The sequence below is a fragment of the Leiobunum rupestre genome, chromosome 5, assembly GCF_980474605.1.
Source record: "Leiobunum rupestre chromosome 5, qqLeiRupe1.1.hap1, whole genome shotgun sequence".
Taxonomy (NCBI): Eukaryota; Metazoa; Arthropoda; class Arachnida; order Opiliones; family Sclerosomatidae; genus Leiobunum; species Leiobunum rupestre.
Genome location: NC_143388.1, coordinates 29,032,759 through 29,048,304, shown reverse-complemented (window position 1 = coordinate 29,048,304; position 15,546 = coordinate 29,032,759). Strand labels below are relative to the sequence as shown.

The following is a 15,546-nucleotide window of genomic DNA, read 5'->3' as shown; positions in this document are numbered from 1 at the left end:
ATTAAAACAAATTAGTTTCTGATTTGAGGGTAGAACAACATAATTACCTGATTTGAGAAGTTGGAAGGTATGCCTGAGTCACGTGACAGGAGGAGAGAAGATGCTTGAAATTTGGCCCAAAATTTTCACATGATTTTGTGGACCTTTAAGACGATTTTACTTATGGATAAATAATGTACTAGCATTATGTTCTAATTATTCAATCAAGCGGATTCAATGGTGCTAATTAAAATATAATTGTAAAAACAGTAGCTTAACAGTTTGAATAAATAAATGAAAGTTTATAAACCATAAACATATGATATATTTTGCCATTATTTGTTATTACATAAACCTAAAACAAAACTTTTAATATACCGTTATAGTAATATTTATTTTTTTCTTTGAAATAAAAAACATTCTAAGGAAAAAATTTTACAACCTCCCCAAACATTTCATGAAGTATTTTTAACAGTGCCTAATCAATTGTAGTATTTAGACGATAGATAGAAAAATGTTTGAGATTTGAGAGCGTTTTGGTTCAAATCTTTCAAAGAATTAAACATATATTTGCCTATATAATAATATCATGCATTATTCACAATTCCATATAAAACCAAAGTTTCTCCATCACGTTGCGAAGCGGTTTCTTTTTTCTGAAGTTTTACGAATAGAGAATAGAGGTGCGGACCTCTGAGGTTGATGAGGGAGGGGTTTTAGCCTACGTGAGACTGATAAAATATTTTTGCGTATTTGGTTTTTAATTTAATGTCTGGCGCGTGTTATTTATATATTTTTTCACATTAAAGAGAGTTTCCTTCATCAAGTGAGAATGTTACGAATTTCTTTGTGAAGGTGACACAGAAAGTCTACGTAAGACACACTGCTGTCACTGGAGCGATCTTCAACCAAAAACTGACGGAAAACCAACTCTAATCTATCACCTTGCTTCAGGATGACCATCTGTTAAGAGTTATAAAAATTATTAAGAATTAGTTTGGTACAGCGCCGAATTATTAAAATAAATTAAATCACAATATTATTCCATAAGTAAACGTTTATTTTAAAAATAAAAACTTTGATAATGGCACAGTGTCTTGTATAAAACAGTAGATTTGATTCTAAAATAAACGTTTACTTATTTTCTGCGATATAGTACTTTGAAAAAACATTTTAGCTTAACATTAATATTACGCAGTAAGCACCAACACACCTCTAGTTGAAATTTAACGATTGTGGAATAATTATAATAAATAAAAAGTATATAACTTCCTTACCTTCATACTCCTATTTCGTTCATTTTTAATTTTATTCACAATGCTTCGGACACATTGAGACATGGGTGTATTGAGTTCCAATAAAACAGGCTTAAATAAAATATATAGAATTAGACAATTATAAAATTGAACAAAATAAATGAAAAGCTACCTTTTCACTGTTAACAGCAGCTGTGTTCTGTACAGCGAATACATCTTGAAGCCATTCAGAACTGAGAGCGTGACCCAACCAAATAAACATGTATAAACCATTTTCTACATAAGAAACAAATGTTAAAACCACTGCTTCTTAACCAAAATCTAAAAATATTAAGAAAACATACCTAATATATACGCGCCATTTTCTCTAACTTTTTCAACAGAGCACCGAAGAGCGTTAGGTATAGTGTCCGTCTCTGGTTCTAAATCATGCTGTAAATTAAGAGAAATTAGTACGAGATGTCTGATATTATTATTATTTCTAACTCACTATAGGTATTAATCTAGGATAGAAGTATCCAACTGTATTATAAATATCCATGCTGTTTAAAATACTAATAGCGTAACTCCTGTCATCCACTGCCATTTCACTTCCTAAAAAAAGAATACTAGTTCAAACACTTTTCATAATTACGGTAAAAATGAACTTATAGTAAAAGTACCTCCAAATAACGCATCATTTTTCAGCAAGCAGTTAACGTACAGTGGAAGCAACTTCATACATTCAGGTAAAATAAGTTGTCCGACTGAAGATGGACTTGCGCAATTTTTTCGATACGTAGCTAGGATTTGAGCAGCTTTTGAAATATACATATCTTTCAAGTGTCGAGGATTTTGTTCCATTAATTGCCTCAACCCTTTAAAAGAGCATGTAATAAGTATTGTAGATGTGAAAAGGCTACAGCGACATTACATACCCATTTTAGCGAAATAATTAACAACCACGTCTAATTCGCAATTTCGATATAGATCAGCCATTTGATTACACGTGTTGAGGGCCAAATTTAATATTCTAAGTCTTCGTTGACCACCGCAACTTGTATACAAAACCGCAGTTTGGATGTAAGCACCATCTTCCTCCGTTAATTTATCATCATATTTGATTTCAACTGACAAAGCTTTGTCACAATCAATGGCTGCTAATTCAACATCTGTCGTGTTAGCCATATAGTAGTTTCCGTAAAAGTCAGTCGGACGAATGCCAGTGCTTGTTCGCACTCTTAAAACTGCTTCAAAAGCTATTTGCTTATCAATATCTCTTCTCAAATCTTCTAAAAGGCGATCACCATCAATATCAGCCTAACCAAAAAAAGGAAGATTAGCAATATAGACATAGCAATTTTTTTTTATTAAAAATACATCACCTGGAAATAGGCATATTTATAGATTTGCCCACCAGTTAGCTTTGAGACCTGGCTAAGTGAAGCTACATCAACGTAAGCATTCGGAAACAAAAAGAGATCAACACAACAGCTGGCCGTCACACATTCTTGACCTAAATTATTGTAGAACTGCGTTTGTGGGTTTAAAATCGTTTTTTCTTTGTCACTTCCTAGAAGCTTGCGATCATCTCTATTTTTAAGTTGACCTGGAGCTTGGGCGTTTGGCAAAGAAGAGTGAAAAATGAATAGCTTTCCAGAACAATCTGCAGCCTGAAATGAGTCAATTCATTAAAATCATTAGCTAGCACACAAAGAAGACACACCCTTACTTTTAGAGCTTCGAGCCCAGCAGTTATGACCGGACCTAAAACAATTTCGGTTTCTCTCGTATCAGCAAACATTAGAGGAATTTGTTCTAGCAAACTAAAAAGAAGCTAATTAGGCAAAAAGTTAAACAAAGCAAATGTGGTAAATTACCTATCTACTACCGCATCTGCTTCTTCTAAATTTACTAAAAACCCATCGACTAAGGGTACGAACATCTCCATAACATCTGGTACAACCATCATTTGAGGTTGCCCAAGCGTTCCTTTCACATTATAGAAATGTATAACGCTATTATATGTAACAAAACCAACTTTAACAGCAGATTTTTCTTGTCCAACATCCCTACAGAAGACATTTTTATTAAAATTGTGATAAAGATACACTTATTACTAATGGGCAAATACTTACTTCGGTAGACTTGCTAATATTGTTTTTAAATTTTGACACAATAAATTAACTAAACCATTCTTAAACGTAGAAAATGAAACTTCAATCATAAAGATAAAAGCAGGAGGTTTTGGAAATTCACCGTTCTTAAAAAAAATTAAAAATATTACAAAATTTTACATTACTTTCATCCTTTAACAAGTGTTACGGCTTACCCTGCAATATTCCTTCGTTGCGAGATAATCAAATGCTCCTAAACACAGTTCTGGTCTTTGAAACTTATCAACTCTTGCCCCAGTGTGATCCAGATGAGCAAAGTATTCAGGAGGCACTGTTATATTGTACTATTAGACTCTGACATTAATAACGGTATAAGTTTAAATTACCCTCTGTGGTTCCTTTGCAAAAAACACACTGGAATCTTCGGCCACCATCAATAAATTGCATAAAGGCACACATATAAGCTTTACAACGGTTACATCTAACTGGTCCCGTTTCTCCCAAATTAGAAATAGGGGGTGCCATCTAATTATAAAATTTATAATAATTAAAAAAAATTCCATTTTCAACTAAACATGTTGATAAGTAGTTTAAAAAACTAACCTCTCCTTCACCAAGTTTAGCAAATGGAGAAACGTTTATAGCAAAAGGAACTGCAGTTTGTTTCAGCATATCGGGAGCACATGGGACATTATAAATGGTTGATCTCATAAATCGAGGACTACATATGCCTTCATCATGAACTTTAAAATTTGTTGTTACAAGAGGCGGAACTTGGCCTTTGGTATTTGTATAAAAATCGCCCGAGCGGTTTTTTCTGTCATCTTCTATAACTTGTATCTACAAGGTCAAGTGAAAAAAAATTATATATTTAACAGATGTTTGAATTTGCTGGCAAGGGTTCACAAGCGAAGAAGTCTTACAGGGCTGGGCATTTGATCTGGGTCTAATCTTCTAGCTTGTTGGGGTTGTTGCATTGGTCCACCCATTCTGGGTTGTTGCGGAGCATTTGGTGCACTTCCTTGAAAAGATTGAGCACCAGGTGCTTGCGGTGGCATTTGCCCATATTGTTCGTATTTGTTTGAAGCGGGAGCTCCGGGAGGATAGCGATTTTGAAGGTGGCTCGGGTATTGTCCATATGGGGAAGTAGAGCTTACAGGGCCATTCATTTGTGGTGTAGACATGGGAGGTCCCGACATTTGGCTACTAGGATGGGGAGCACCAGGATAAGGGTGTCCACCCTGCGTTGGTGTACCACCTACATTAACACTAGATAACGGCGGAGTTGGTGTACCCTGAGGCATCATCGGAGAGCCAGAAGCTGCATACTGATTTTGAGGAGGCATGGAATTTTGATTAGGCGGTTGGGGTTGATTTGGCATGGGTGAATATTGTTGTTGATTGAACTGACTAGCCGGGCCAGGTTGAGTTGGTAGCCTTGGAGCACTACCAGAATTGGGAGAAGGGGCAAATTGAGAACCACTAGGTGGTTGACCATATACGCCAGGTCCAGGTGGACATACGGGCCTGGGAGGCATTGATCCTTGTCCAGGAGGGGGAGGACCATAAAGTCGAGGTTGAGATAATGACATTCCACTCATTTGCTGGCTTATCTAAAAGTATGAAGAAGAAATTTCAACATTGACTGTCAACTCTAATTCTAAGCACGTGTTATACTTGATCAGGCCCTAGTCCAGGTGCAGGAGGACCTCTGGGTGGCATGTTTTGGGAGCCCATTGGAGGTCCTGCCATAGATTTTGGAGGGCCAGAATTCATTTCATTGTTTGGATAGGGAGTCCTCATGAAAGATCCATTTTGGTTAATGGATGGTGGAGGTCCATTTTGGTTAGTGGATGGCGGAGGTCCATTTTGGTTAATGGATGGTGGAGGTCCATTTTGTAATGATGGACCTGGTTTTGGAAAAGAGTAGCCTAAGAATAAGATAATAGGTCAAGTTACCGAACTAAAAAAAAACATTTAATAGTTATTTAAAATATCATTCATACCACTAGAAGGAACACTCTCTACACCATTGTGATTATTGGGAGGTGGTCCTGAATATCTTGGAGCTCCACTTGGCCCGAAGTTAGTAGGCATAGGTGGCCCCTGGGGGCCAGGTGGTCTCATTTGAGGACCCATTCCATAAGGCTGTTGTTGCATTGCAGGAAGTGGTGCTCCATATGGTGAAGGATTCATCATTTTAACTTCTTAAGAACTCTGTGTTACTAAAATTTTAAGAAGCATTAAGAATTATATTTCTATCAGATATTATTAGGAGAGAGCAGACAATTATGGTCTCCTCAAAAATGGTAAGCAAAATACTATGAAATTAATATTTAAGGCGACTAAATTTTTTGAAGACTAATAGAATCAGAAAATATAATGGTTAACACTAAGCATATAATAATCAGATCATCAGAAATGATCAGATGGAAGAAATTAAGCCTTGGTAAAAACAGATATTCTAATTCCTTACGTGATATGGCATACTATTAAAACCGAACCATATAATAATAGCTATGAAGCTAAATGTTATGAAATTATAATATTTATATGAATATTTCATAATACTTCAAGAAATATATTTTCACTTACAAAATAAAATCATGATATTCACATAGAAAACATCATCACCTAAAAATATTTCCGTCTAAAAGTCCACGACATCCAACGCCACGTATTTTCTACTTAAGTGCGCATGACAATCTGGGCTGGACAAGGCATAAATAAAAATAAATAAACTTTAGACTTTTCTGTTATTAAATAAATTATATTATTTATTAATGAAATTTATTTGTGGATTCATGGCCGCCTTGGTGGATTTTAAAAGAAGAAGGGGGAACTAAGGAGTGGAGGTTTTACTTTTGGCATATTAATGCTCTTTGGTATTTCTAACGAGCAGACTTGGCCAACTTATAAGGGAAGCTTAATTAAAGTTCCTTTATATCAAAGTCGGCCGCGGGTCAGGGACGGCCAAAATAATTTATCCAGTTTTTATGAAATTTTATCGCGAAATTATCGGAAAGAATAATAATATTGACGTTGATATTTTTTTGACTAAACTTTTAGTAGGGTCTTTTCAAAAGTAACGGTATAAGTTTCGTAATGAAATAAGTAGGAAATTGGAAATAATAAGGCAGTGTTTGAGGTGAGAAATTCTTTATTCATTTAATATGGCTTAATTGACGACCAATAGGAACTTACAGTACTTACTTCTTTAAAACAAAGGCCTAATGTAAACAACGTTAAGCGTGATTTTCTATTTGTGATTTTTCATTTTTGGTTTGCAATGTTAAAATTATTAAGTTGGTTTATTATTAATACATATAAACAATGGTGCAACATATTTAAAGAAAAAGAAATAAGGCTGTAGCAGTACTACTCAGATTTTATCTGAAAGAAGTGAAGTATTTTTCCCAATTTATTTATTGTAGAAATTTAATGTATAAATTATGGCTTCTGGGGAAGTTGAAAATGAACTGAGCTCGTCAAGTGAAAGTTCTGATTCGTCTTCTGAAAGTGAAAGTGAATCAAGCTGTCACAGCTTATCACCATTTAACAATGGGTCTGGTAAATCAAAATCTTCAAACTACTGTTTTGATGTTGGAATGGAGAAAGGTAAAAATTTGTTTATTACAAATTCCTACATTAGGCCTATTCTTTTTACTGGTACTTTATGTATTATTGCATTTTGTGCTGATCAGTAAAAATCAAGGCATTTATTAAAAAAGGTCTGATTTTGTTCAAGAACAATGAATTAATGCGTGGCGTTGAAAATTTCATTAATCAATTATATACCTAGCCGTGTGTCAGAGCTGTGGAGCAGTTGGTGCTAAAAGTTCCTTCTATTCGAAAAGCAAACGTTTTTGTAGTTTGTCGTGCGCTGTTCAAGCAGAAAATACAGAAACTGCAGTTTCTTCAGGGGGAAAGGTCTGTATAAATAAGATGCAATCTATTGCAATATTTGGTTATAATTTATACTTGATTTGAAAGACATCAGCGCAACTGAAAACTATAAAGCGCTCAAGTACTCAAGTAACTGGAAAACCTAAAAAGAAAAATAAGCAAGGTATGAATTTTTTGGAAAATGTAAGCAATTGAGTTTAATAAATGGAATCATTATATCTAGCAGTAACAGTTGTCAATGAGCCTATTCCATCATTTGAGTGGAAACCATACCTTAAAATGCCAGATTTTGAAGCTGCTCCTGTATCTTGCTTTAAACATGTACATATGATATATATTATCTGTTGTAAAAGGATTGTTATAAATTTTTCGTTTATTTTAATTTATAGGCTGCCTTATCAGATATGTGGGATAATGTAATTGTAGGAATAAAACTGGAGGTTGAAAATAAAGATTGTGAGAATTTTGGAAATTTATTCCCAAATTCTTACTGGATTGCTACAGTTACTAAAATTGCAGGTTGGAAAGTAAACTTGTTTGTTATATTGGTGCAAAGTAACTCATTATTATTATTACTTTTATGGTAGGATACATGGTTTGTTTGCGTTATGAAGGATTTGGCATGGATGACAGCAAAGATTTTTGGATTAATTTATGCGTTGAAACCGTACATCCAATAGGCTGGTGTGCTTCCCAAGGAGAACCTTTAATTCCACCCAAAAGTATTTTTTGAGAAACAGTTTGTTAATTGGCAGCATTTTCAACTTACTATGTGAAAATTTTAGCCATTGAACATAAATACAGCGATTGGAAAGGGTTTTTAGTCAAGAGACTGACTGGTGCTCGAACACTGCCATCGAATTTTGCTCAAAAAGTACAGGAGAGCCTTGGAAGCCGGTTTAGAGTTGGAATGAAGCTAGAAGTGGTTGACAAAAACTGTATCAGTTGTGTTAGAGTTGCTACTGTTCAGGAAATTATAGGTGGTCGTCTTCATATTGCGTACGAACAAGCCGAAGATTTGGATGAAGGGTTTTGGTGTCACGAACGCTCACCTTTAATTCATTCAGTCGGATGGGCGCAAATTGTAGGACATGATCTCAGAGCTAGTTTAGGTAATAAATATCGCAAGTTTCTTAAGTTACTCAATTTTAATGCTAAATAAATTAATACTTTTATTTTGCATCAGATTATGCAAAAAAATCCCTTCAGAAAACATTACATAAGAAATTTGACTTGAATGATTGTACTTGGGAAATGTTTCTGCCTGTGAGATAAAATTTTGTCACATTATTTCCAAATATTTTAGTGATTGACTTTTGTATCATCAGGTTAAAAATGTATCTAGCGAGCTCAAATTCAAAGAAGGCATGAAACTTGAAGCGATAGATCCTCTCAATCTTTCAACAATTTGCGTTGCAACAGTTACTCGCGTTCTTAGGAACAATTATTTGATGATAGGGATTGACGGTATGATGGCAGCTAACGGATCTGACTGGTTTTGTTATCACGCGTCTTCTCCCCATATTTTTCCTGTTGGCTTCTGTGAATTGAACAATATACATTTAACTCCACCAAGAGGTAATTTATGGTAACTAGTGCTTCCAACAGCCAACTGATCAGGTTATTCAGGTTCTAGTTTTCAGATAACTAAAGGTAATCAGTTAGTGAGATTAGGTTAACTTTTTATTATATCCTCACCCAGCAATCTGATTTCTTATCACAGGTAACTTATTTTAACTGATCTGCCATAATTAATCTCATCAGATTCCATGACCTGACGTCTTTGTTTAGAATATATATAATCTCCTGGAAAGCAAATAATAAAAAATGATTAAAATTTTGAAAGAAATTTAATCGCGCAATATGCAAAATCAATAAATGAATTCAGATTGGTTTTGGTTTAAATTATTGTCTTTGCATTTTGCCCCTATCAACTGATTTGATGAAATCTGAGCATAAATGTATATAATCTGATCTATTGTAATGATTAACTCTGTTTTCTTGTAACGCAACTGTTATCTGAGAATCGGTTAGAAGCACTAGGGGTAACCAACTTAATACTTAAATTGCATTATTTTATGTATAAATTTAATTTCAGGCCATGAAGGAGAATTCAACTGGTTTCAGTATTTAAATAAAACAAAATCAAGTGCAGCACCCGTAGCCCTTTTCAAAAAAGTGTGTATAATAATTTTTTATTGAACTTCATAATCTAAAATAATGGTATTTTTAGGAGCTTCCAAATCATGGTTTTAAAGAAGGTATGCATGTAGAAGCGGTTGATCTGATGGAACCTCGCCTTATATGCGTCGGCAAGGTCACTCGTGTCGTTGGTCGCTTGTTAAGAGTTCATTTTGAAGGCTGGGACACGTCATACGATCAATGGTGCGATTGTGGAAGCCCCGATCTTTTTCCTGTTGGCTGGTGTCAATTGGTTGGCTACCGATTAGAGCCTCCTCGGGTGCAAGGTAGGACCTTACAGAAAGGTGTATTCCTTTATTTTTTAGCTTTTGACTTATAGCTCACAAATCTAAAGGAATAGTGATTATACGGGGATTGTGTTGACAATTTTAATACATTATTTATCTAGAAGATTTCAAGAAAGTTAAAAAGTATAAACCACCAAAGTACAAAGGACATAGGAGGAGAGGAAAACGTAGGTTGTCCCTTTTCGTGATCTTAGAATACAATGCATTAAATTTTTAATGCATCAAAGCTTTGCTGGTTGTTGCCTTTTAAACGTGACCTTCTTTTTATTGGGGAAATAACTGCATCACGCATGTTGTTGTCATTGCACATTTGTTTATTAGTTTTATCATTTTCTATCTCAAAATACAATAAAAATTTCGTTCGTTTGTAGAGAAAAGATTTCTTGGTGCAGGAAAAAAATTAGACCCGAAAATTCAAATTAAAACTGAAGAAGAAATGCCTAGTACAACGGATAATGCGTTTTTCAAACAAAGTTATCCTAATACAGGTATTTTACATAGAGCTTGTATTTTTAATAGAAAATATAATATTTGTTTTTATTTCAGCGTTTTCTATGAGTCCAATTACTGCTAAAAAAAATGCTACGTTCGTTAATGAAATTTCCAGTTCAAGGTGATATACAGGGTGTCCACTAAAAAACTAAAAATTATAAATAACTGAAAAACTTTTTTTTTTTTAAATTTCAAATTGCTATGGAACATTCCTTATACAGGGGTACATTTACTAGTGTCAAATTGAATGACCTTGAACCATCTCTTCAAGGTCATTCAAAAACTATCTTGTGAGCCCTTGGGTTTACAGATTTGGTTCCAATTAGAAAGTTGTTGCTCGCCATATTGTTAGTTAAAATAACTTCGATTTGACCAATCAGAGGCCGAGGAACTGAATTAATGCCTTCCGTGACATTTCTATTGAAATGTTGAACAACACTATGAACTCTGTCGTTCAACAAGCTCAAGCATGTATCGTAGATGACAGTGGCATAATTGAACCGTTGGAAACTATTCAGTATTTATTTGACTTAGTCACAAGAAAACTAATCAGATTATTTTATTATCAAACAATGAATTTATTAACCTTCAATTTCTCAGCTTCTGAATGGTCAAGTTTGGTAAAATTAAAGTTATTTGAACTAATAATATGGCGAGCAACAACTTTCTAATTGGAAGCAAATCCGTAAACCCAATGGTTCTCGAGATAGTTTTTGAATAACCTTGAAGACATGGTTCAAGGTCATTAAATTTTACACTAGTAAATGTCCCCATGCATGATGTTTCAAAGAAATTTAAAAAAAAGTTTTTCAGTTATTTATTATTTTTCTTTCTATATATTTTTGCAAAAAAATATTTTAAAATTAAACGTGTTGTATTGCCTTCCTAAATGTTTGTATTTAATCATTATAATTTGCACTATCTTTAATTTTGTATAAAATTGATTTTTAGGCCCGTGTCAGCTCCGTCCAGAGACTCTAATGTTCCCTTGAGAAAGACCCAATCTGGGGTGGCCCTGAGTTCCGCTCATAATGAAGTTAACCCTGAAAAATGGAGCATTTTGGATGTGGCACAGTTCTTGCGCATTAATGAATGTGGTGCTTACTGCCAAGTATTTAGTCAACAGGTAAGATCTTTTAAATTTTTTCCTATAAAATCCTATAATTTTGATACAAAGTCATTCTAGTCTATACTTCTGTTATTGGTAACATGGTTAGCTACTGTTATATTTTTGTGATAAAATGGTTAAATAGTTTATATTTTTTAAGTGACTGAAAATCAAAGATTTATTTAACAAAATAAATAATTTGTTTTTAAATGCATAAAGTTAGTAAATGAAATAGCATATATAGTCCTATAAAGTATAAAGTCCTATATTTTTAGATTCAAATTCCCTGACTGTTCCGTGACTTTTTAAAACCAAAATTAGACGATTTTAAGCTTTTTGTTTAACTTTTATCAGAAGTTTATAAATTGAAATCAACCTACATTTTAGTACAAAAGTATTATTGCATGGTTAAAAATATTAGCAAAACTTTAAAACAACTAAATAATAAACATAGAATTTGTCAGATAACTAGACTAAAATTACCTTCAAAAAGTGTCAAGATAAAATGGAATTCCCTGACTTTTACAAATGTATAAAATTCCCTAAAATTTCCCTGACTTTTTAGGCCCATTTTAAAATTCCCTAACTTTTCCTTGTTTTCCCTGACGTGTGGCAACCCTGAAATGTTTCTCTATGAGATATATTATTTACTTCTGGTATTTTCTAACTCCCCAAAATTTATTGACGCCGTAATATTTCACTTATCCCCAGAGAATCGATGGTCAGAAGTTCCTAAATATGAGCAAAGAAGATGTGATGAGTTTAACAGGGATGAAAGTAGGGCCATCGTTGAAAATATTTGACCTCATTACACAGCTCAAAAATAAGAAACATAAATTCTGAGAGTGTTCCATAATAGGATCCCCTGTTATAATTAATAGCTTTTCCCCCTACTATACCAAAGTTTTAACATTTGATACGAAACAAAGTTAATTGTTTGAATTAACAAAGGAGTTTTTTCAAAGATATTTCATCAAAATGTTTTTTTTTTTCATTATAACTATTATTTTATTAAAATTTCCTCATTTGTTCACATTCCTATATAAGTTGTATAATTGTTTAGCGGGTAAATACGATAGGCCCTTAATTTTATGTAGTACCGTGGTTGTACTGGTAGTTTATGAAATGGCCTATCAATTTAGACTTTCAATTTGCATTGAACCATCTTAAATTTGTTTTCTTTTTTTTAATGTTAATGTAAATTATTTGTTGGATTTTGCATGAGGAATAATTGAACAATTCTTCCATCATTTGTATTAAACCATTTTTAAACAAAGCGTTTTTTGTAACCAAAATTGATTTGTACAAAAGGTTTTACTTGCCCCAATTTAAAATTATCAGTGGCATAGAAAATTTATGATAAAAACGTTAGCACTAAGGTCGCGTAGTATTTCGGCATATTTGACCATTTATTATATACTTTTGTAAGTTTTAAATCAATAAAATAAATGTAATAGTGCTAAATTTTGAAATTTTAGTTTTCTACTAATTTTGTATGACAGGCCGATATATATATAGGCTGAGAAGGAAAACTGTAGGGGGGGGGGGGTCGAAATAAAGATTTAAAAGTTTTTGGTTCATACAGGATGTCCACTAAAAAACGATCGAGGGCGAATATCTCCGAAACCGTTTTATCTACGAATTTAAAATTTTTATGTTACGTAGCTCATGCAGGGGGCCAAGAAGAATGATAACCTAGATGACCTTGAACCATATCTTCAAGGTCATTCAAAAATCATCTCGAGAACCATTAGATTTAGAAACTTTGTTCCAATAAGAAAGTTGTTCCTCATCAAATTTAATGTCAAAATAACTTTGAACCAACTTAATTTTATCCCTTGAGAGACTTAAAATTTCACGCTAAAAACAGGTTGGTAATCATGTTAAACTGGCTATAGGAAAGTTCTTATGAATCGGACAGAACTTATGTTATTTTCACGAAATTTGAAACTTAAGGGTATTTTTCTGGGGCAATTTAAAAAATTATTGACCTTGAACCACATCTTCAAGGTCATTCAAAAATCATCTCGAGAACGGCTGGAGATACAAACTTGGTTCGAACTAAAAAGCTGCTCGTCATCAAATTTTATGTTCAAATAAATTTGAAAAGATTTAATTTAATCAATTTGGAGCCAAAAATTTAACACCGAAAATGAGATGGTCTTCATTATTAATTTTTTTTAAAATTCCTATAGAAAACGGTTTCTGAGATATTCGCCCTGGATCGTTTTTTAGTCTACACCCTGTATAGCGGGGGCCTTCACAACAGGCGCGCAATTTGAAAATGAACATAAAATAATATTTAATTATTCTAATCATAATCTAATCTTTTTAATAAGGATTTAATCATTTTAATCAGATTTAAACATTTTAAATATATTTAATCATTTTAATCACAATTTAATCAATAAAATCGGTGGAATCGATATTTTATCGAGCGCGGTAAATACGAAATAATAATTATAATCACATATTAAATTATTCTAATCAGCTAGTTCTAATCACGCACAATTATAATCATTCCAATCAAAAATATAATCATTCTGATTATCGTTCTAATTTCTAATCGCGATTTAAATGTTTCAATCAGGATTTAATAATTGTAATAAGATTTAATCATTTAATCATGATTAAATCGGATTCAAACATAATTATTGATTAAATCAGATTCAAACATTATAATTGTTGATTAAATCAGATTCAAACATTATAATTATTGATTAAACGTGATTTAATCAACATAATCGTGATTAAATTGAATTAAATCAAAGTACTCACGATTAAATCGGATTTAATCTTTCGAGGGGTGTGTCGTTAATCAAGGAAGTGACCTGCCCCTCGCCACAACCTAATTGCGAGAGAAGAGTATAGTCTTTGGGCGAGAGTTTCAAATGAAGTTTAGCACTAGAGCCAGGAAAAGGTTTTGCCTCACGAAGAGGCCGCACTAGTGCACTACCCAAATGGTCTGCCTTTCCGTACTCCACTCAGCTGAGAGAGCCCGACGACACGCACTCTTTATTTCTACAAGAGTAGACGAGAGGAGGAAGTCCACTATAGAAGGGTGCTGGAGCCCACTGAGTCAGTGACCGAGGCGACACGATCGGCCGTCTCGTTTCCTGGAACTCCCACGTGTGCTGGACACCAGATGAGAGAAACCGGATACGGGTACTTATCGCAAAGCTCCTGGATACAGATGGACAGTAATACAATGTCATTCCACGTCGGTCACTAGATGGCGAAAGTAAAAAACGACACAATTTAAAAAAAAATTAACCTCGTAAATAGACGCTTCAATAAAACATCTTCAAGGAAAACGCCAAGAAATAATATTTTCAAGAACCAAGATCTGCAAGATACTGTTTATATTGTGCTTGTTGGAATAATGGAAACTTTTCATCCGTACGGTATGCAACAATTTGGTGTTTCTTTTTAACCAGGTAACTTTTTTTCGTCCTGGCTATCAGATGTATTACTTCTTGGCAATTTCCTTGAAGATGTTTTATTGAAGCGTCTATTGCATATGAGTGTAAAAAAAACCAATACATCGGAATATGTTTCCTATTAAAACTATTTACTATCCTCTCAAATGCCTTGGCCACATTAAACTGACGCAAGGTTATCTATACAGGGTGGTTTGTTTTGCTCTGACTTGGCATTTTTCTCAAAAAATACGTTGGGAACGCTTAAAATCCAAACTTTCAGAAACGTTGGAACTTTTTTTATTTTTTTTTGGTGGGAAGGTGCTAGACAAAAAATTCCAATGAGAAAGTTGTAGAACACTGTCGAAAATGTACAAAGAAAAAGACATTTTTTAAATTTGCGAACAAAATTGGCCATTGCCCCATATGGACCGTGTTCTACAACTTTCTTATTACAATTTTCTGTCTAGCACCTTCCCGCTAAATAATAAATGTTCCAAAAAAGTGGAAAATGATCCAATTTTTCTGAAAATTTTAATTTTAAGCGTTCCCATACTTGGCATAATACCTTAAACAATTTCGTAACTCTAACCATTGTAGGTTTTGAGAAAAATGCCTAGCCAGAGCAAAAAAGACACCCTGTATATCCTATTTTTCTTCTGCGAAGCTGAGCTTTTTCTTTTAATATATAGCCATTCTTCATAACTGTATTGTTATATATTTCAATGTCTAGTATAATTTTAAAAACGAGGTGAAGACGTTAAAATTAAATCGGAAATGTCCGTGAACGTCTAGGTCTTC

The 15,546-nt window shown here is 33.6% G+C and overlaps 2 protein-coding genes across 5 annotated transcripts; one reads left to right on the top strand and one right to left on the bottom strand.

The window, feature by feature from the left end:
• Window positions 1-731: 731 nt before the first annotated feature.
• On the bottom strand, window positions 732-6,065 carry Sec24CD (COPII coat complex component secretory 24CD). Its single transcript, XM_090174382.1, has 18 exons — window positions 5,927-6,065; window positions 5,338-5,556; window positions 5,009-5,262; window positions 4,255-4,944; window positions 3,935-4,171; window positions 3,718-3,856; window positions 3,547-3,662; window positions 3,353-3,477; window positions 3,095-3,286; window positions 2,947-3,040; window positions 2,600-2,887; window positions 2,153-2,534; window positions 1,898-2,092; window positions 1,726-1,829; window positions 1,580-1,667; window positions 1,408-1,511; window positions 1,257-1,346; window positions 732-942 (listed from the first exon to the last, which is right to left on the bottom strand). The coding sequence occupies exons 2-18, from the start codon at window positions 5,528-5,530 to the stop codon at window positions 802-804; spliced, it is 3,432 nt and encodes a 1,143-aa protein (XP_090030508.1). The 5' UTR covers window positions 5,531-5,556; window positions 5,927-6,065; the 3' UTR covers window positions 732-801.
• Window positions 6,066-6,212: 147 nt separating this feature from the next.
• LOC149944054 (MBT domain-containing protein 1-like) lies at window positions 6,213-12,750 on the top strand. Of its 4 annotated transcripts, none has more exons than XM_090175019.1 (17): window positions 6,213-6,479; window positions 6,766-6,949; window positions 7,134-7,261; window positions 7,325-7,400; window positions 7,464-7,558; window positions 7,627-7,756; window positions 7,825-7,959; window positions 8,023-8,349; window positions 8,424-8,503; window positions 8,566-8,815; window positions 9,336-9,415; window positions 9,471-9,705; window positions 9,828-9,893; window positions 10,098-10,214; window positions 10,273-10,339; window positions 11,170-11,344; window positions 12,038-12,750. In XM_090175019.1, the coding sequence occupies exons 2-17, from the start codon at window positions 6,784-6,786 to the stop codon at window positions 12,167-12,169; spliced, it is 2,259 nt and encodes a 752-aa protein (XP_090031145.1). In that variant the 5' UTR covers window positions 6,213-6,479; window positions 6,766-6,783; the 3' UTR covers window positions 12,170-12,750. The 4 variants fall into 4 exon arrangements, with proteins under 4 accessions (XP_090031145.1, XP_090031144.1, XP_090031143.1 ...); XM_090175018.1 differs by having other exon boundaries at window positions 7,461-7,558; window positions 9,831-9,893; XM_090175017.1 differs by having other exon boundaries at window positions 6,216-6,479; window positions 7,461-7,558; window positions 12,038-12,749.
• Window positions 12,751-15,546: the final 2,796 nt, after the last annotated feature.

Bases quoted from the DNA above. Each gene is read 5' to 3' on its own strand.
- Sec24CD (XM_090174382.1), bottom strand. From the start codon at position 5,530: ATGATGAATCCTTCACCATATGGAGCACCACTTCCTGCAATGCAACAA. The intron at 4,172-4,254 runs GTAAGACTTCTT...TTGACCTTGTAG, and splicing joins CAGATCAAATGCCCAGCCCT to ATACAAGTTATAGAAGATGA. The intron at 1,512-1,579 runs GTATGTTTTCTT...TTTCTTATGTAG, and splicing joins AAATGGCGCGTATATATTAG to AAAATGGTTTATACATGTTT.
- LOC149944054 (XM_090175017.1), top strand. From the start codon at position 6,784: ATGGCTTCTGGGGAAGTTGAAAATGAACTGAGCTCGTCAAGTGAAAGT. The intron at 7,960-8,022 runs GTATTTTTTGAG...TGAAAATTTTAG, and splicing joins ACCTTTAATTCCACCCAAAA to CCATTGAACATAAATACAGC. The intron at 8,350-8,423 runs GTAATAAATATC...ATTTTGCATCAG, and splicing joins TGATCTCAGAGCTAGTTTAG to ATTATGCAAAAAAATCCCTT.